Source organism: Mus caroli, chromosome 11, assembly GCF_900094665.2.
Source record: "Mus caroli chromosome 11, CAROLI_EIJ_v1.1, whole genome shotgun sequence".
NCBI lineage: Eukaryota > Metazoa > Chordata > Mammalia > Rodentia > Muridae > Mus > Mus caroli.
The window spans coordinates 103510828-103514875 of record NC_034580.1 but is presented as its reverse complement, the minus strand read 5'-3'; the positions used below and the strand labels follow the sequence as shown (position 1 = coordinate 103514875).

General features: G+C 43.4%; 1 protein-coding gene across 4 annotated transcripts in view; it reads right to left on the bottom strand.

Annotated features, from left to right (window-relative positions):
- The window catches only part of Helz (helicase with zinc finger), a 139875-nt gene that overhangs the window by 85744 nt on the left and 50083 nt on the right, over positions 1–4048 (bottom strand). For all 4 annotated transcript variants that reach the window (XM_021176881.2, XM_021176882.2, XM_029483195.1 and 1 more), the window contains 2 exons: positions 1660–1711; positions 547–622 (listed from right to left, as the gene is read on the bottom strand). In XM_021176881.2, the coding sequence (XP_021032540.1) occupies positions 547–622; positions 1660–1711 (128 nt within the window). The remainder of the gene's footprint in view (positions 1–546; positions 623–1659; positions 1712–4048) is intronic.

Here is a 4048-nt window from a genome sequence, read left to right as displayed (position 1 = left end):
TAAAAAAAAAAAAAAAAAAGAAAATAAGGCTTTGGTTTACTGTCTACATTTTTAGAAATAATTAATTATTAATAATGAATTATATAATTAATTCTGAAAATGCTTCAAATATAAGGTACTCATAAATTCCATTTGTAAGAATTACATGGCAGCACTTTTTAAGAAAAGTTATTGAAATGGTTGAATATGGCTGGTTCTGCGCTCTCTTTCAGTTTATAGGAACTAATTTCATCTCCAATTACCACATCTAAGTAAATTCCACACTAAAAAGAGCGGCAATTAAGTTCAGCCAGCATAAAAGACTTCTGAACATAGTCTTAGCAGGCTACATGTTCACAGCCGCTCTTTAATACCATGGGTTTGATGTTGACCTGCGCAGCTTCTGCTGCAAATAGGAAATAAGCCATTTCCCTTGAACATTATCCTTTTTCTTTCTTCACATATTATCTTCTTTGAATTTAAATCACTGCCTTCAAAAGTGGAGAAAAATTATCTTCCTCTTCACAAGAGCCATGTAATTTGTTTCAAAACAATTCTTTACCTTACCTCTTACACAAGGTGTACTCCTCGCTGCTGGTGATCCCCCTGGGCGGTGGGCGGAAATGCCAACCATTACAAGACCCTACAGAGGAGGAATGTGGACTTAATCACATCACGTGAGGCTACCACGTCATTCCAACATCTTCCGACTAAGAATCACATCTCTACATGCATCATCCCCGATGGCATGAGAAAGGCATGGCAAAGGTGCCTCTACCCACCAGCTAAATTCTCTGTTGACAGAGGCCATTAGCCAGCAGCTAAGTCAGGCTGCTGGCCTGATCTCATCTGGCAGGGGGTGGGCTTCCTCCCAGGGCAGTCTCTTCTCTGAGAACTCAGGAGGGAAGCTGGCACATGTCATTCTCAAGCTCGGATGCACGTCTATGAAGAACTCCTTCCCAAATGAAAACTGACCGTCCAGGCAGGAGGTCTTGTGTACAAACTCTACCCGTGACGCTGAGAAGCTCTTACGATCTGTTTGGGGCACATCACCTCTGAACACTTCATAACAGAAATGAAGTGCAAGCAGTTATGCATATGTAGGAGCTAAGTGCATATATTTCTGAGTACAAATGACCTGAATCATTTAGATGACGTTCCAAATAAGCCCAGGAAAATAAGGCCTAGAAAAGAAAGGGTAAGCAGCCATTTTCTATTCTTTCAACCTCTCCTCAGGGGATGGAAAAGATTCTGCCAGGCTAAGCTTAAAAGTTGTGCTTCAGCCACTACAGGAAAACTACTGAGCCGTAATAAATATTCCCTCTAACCCTGACTATAAGGATGAAGACACAGCCTGAGAAGCCAGTGTGTGTTCTATGAGAGTCACTACCCATGGAATGGGCACGTCAGGGAAAGCTGGGGAGCAGGCTCACTGTACACACCTGTGATCCAAACACTCAGAAACAGAGGCAGAGGAGGAGTTACCGGGCAGTTGTTATTCCTCAGCTATCTTAGGGAAAGGTCCCAGAGAAAGATCTGCTTCCTCGCACTTACTTGTAAATGCTTATATCCTTCTCCACATTTCCAATTAGAGGGACTGTATCTCCCAGCAATTCTTCAAAAAAGCAGCAAGGGCGGGACTAAGAAATGCCTGAAGTTATGACAACATTTAGTGCTTACCTTCATCTAAGTCTTCTACGTGACATCCAGACAGGACATTACTCGTTGCTGTCTGCAAGTTTTCAAATAAGAGAGATATAAGATTTTTTAAAAACCTGACTGATGCTGGTTTAAATTTGGGCATTTTCAACCTTAAAAATAAAAGAAGATGGCTGGAGAGATGGCTCAACTATAAAGAGCACTTTCCGCTCTTACAGAGGATCAGGGTTTGACTCTGTGGTCACTGCTAAAACATGGTTGTGAGCCTAGCCTTTAACGGCTGAGCCATCTCTCCAGCCCACTGCTAGAACATGGTTCACACACATACATAAAGATAAAATAAAAATAAAACAAATATTCAAAATATTAAAAAATAATAAAGAAAAATCTGTCTACTTGGAAGTTTTAGATAGTAATTTTTTGTTCTTTCTGTTTCACCATAAAAGCATGAAAAGGAAGTACTTGCCAGATACCTTCCCTGCAATGTAAAAGCAACCTGCTAGCTGAAGAAAGGTCTAAACTCTGAACCCCTTCAACTGGCACACACCATCCACATGGCCTCACTCTTCAACCTAACACACCTGGGAAACAACCAGCAAGAGGGCTCCTTCCAAAAGCCAGGGCCAAGAAGTGGGGGGGGGGGGGGGGCCAGAGGGTTTGGGGAACTTTTGGGGTAGCATTGGAAATGTAAATGAAGAAAATACCTAATTTAAAAAAAAAAAAAAAAGAGGGCTCCTCCACTTCTGCAGGTAATGGTGTGTTAGCAACTGGGGCCTTCCTGGAAACTTGAGGCCATGTCCTCCTCTGTCTGGGACAGGTCTTCCTTCTATAATGGGCTGCAAGACTGGGGTCTCCTCTCTCTATCTTCCTAAGACAAATAGCTCAAACAGACTTAGCTCTGGCTTCCTCTTGGGCTCCACACAGTCAGGTCTGGATGAGCCAGTGCCTACAGCAGTTAGCAAGCCTGAAGTATCATACCTGATGGCTCAGGGCTGGCGATCGGAAGATCTGCCTCTAGCAGCACACCGCTGACCTTCAAATTCCCATCAACACACACACGCACACCCCAGAGGAGCTCTCACAGGACAAGCAAACAGAGGATCACATAAGTGTTCCACAGTATGACCAAAACAAAATTCATCAACTTCACCGCAAATCTGAACCTCAAAGAAAGGGAGTCCCCTGAAGATAGCCACGTGCTGAAATCTTGTTTCTCAATACTTTTTACTACGTTTTCTTTGTTTTGTATGTGTGTAAGTGTCCTCTGTCCCGGCTCCAACACTCTGGCCTCCAGGCTTCTCTGCAGTATTATCCAACCCCTCCTCTCCCTGCCTGGGCTTCTGTCACTACTAACTAACCAAGGCCTGCCCTGGTACACTTGACCTACTTGCTTCTCCGACTGGCCCACCAGGCTTCTTGTTAGCCAAACCTCAGCCTTTCAAACTCCAAAGGAAGAAGCCTCATAGTAAGATGAAATTTGGAATGTCGTATACCACAGAAAGAATGGTGGTAGTGCTGAGTATGTCGAAAATAACACTGTCGCCACACTGCCTAGGACTGACAAAATGAACTCTGCAGATGGGGTTGGATCAAAATCACCAGTTTCTACAGAGTGTCTGTCATTATGAGGCTACTAATGGGCGTGTTTTTAAAAGCTAACCCAGGCCTGGCAGTGGTGGCACGTGCTTTTAATCGCAGCACTTGGGAGGCAGAGGCAGGCGGATTTCTGAGTTCAAGGCTCAGACTGGTCTACAGAGTGAGTTCCGGGACAGCCAGGGCTACACAGAGAAACCCTGTCTCAGAAAAAAAACAAAAACAAACAAACAAAACCTAGCCCAGACATTGGTAAAATGAATTGACTATAGTAAGTTAATAGTAAGTATAGAGAAACAAACACACCAGGAGGATTACTTATGCCACAAGCACTCGAGCTTTCACAAAAGTTCCATGATCAAGGTCTACACAGCATAAGCACAGAAATAATATCTGAACTCAAGGGACACCTCCAGCTATGTCAACAAGGAGGAGATCTCATGGTGCCTCAACTCTAGATGTAGACCCAGCTACAGACAGCCGAGGAGTGCAGGAGTGAGAGAATTAGCCTTTCCTGGGGAGGAGCCCACAAGCCGGTTACCCAGCACCTGAAATCATACACACAAATAACTGAAACAGACACTAGCAATACAGGCCCTAAGTTTGAGAGAGACCCCTGGCAGGTACTTAGAAACAGTTGGAAGAAGGAAAAGGAAGGGAGAAAATTATATTATTATATTTTAACTTCAAAAATAAATGTCCCAAAATATGTAAATAAATACATAAAATAGGAAATCAAAATAAAAACCTTCCTATCTACCTGGATGAGCTATGCGTTTTTACACACACTGTGGCCCTGGGTGAGCTGTGCATCCTT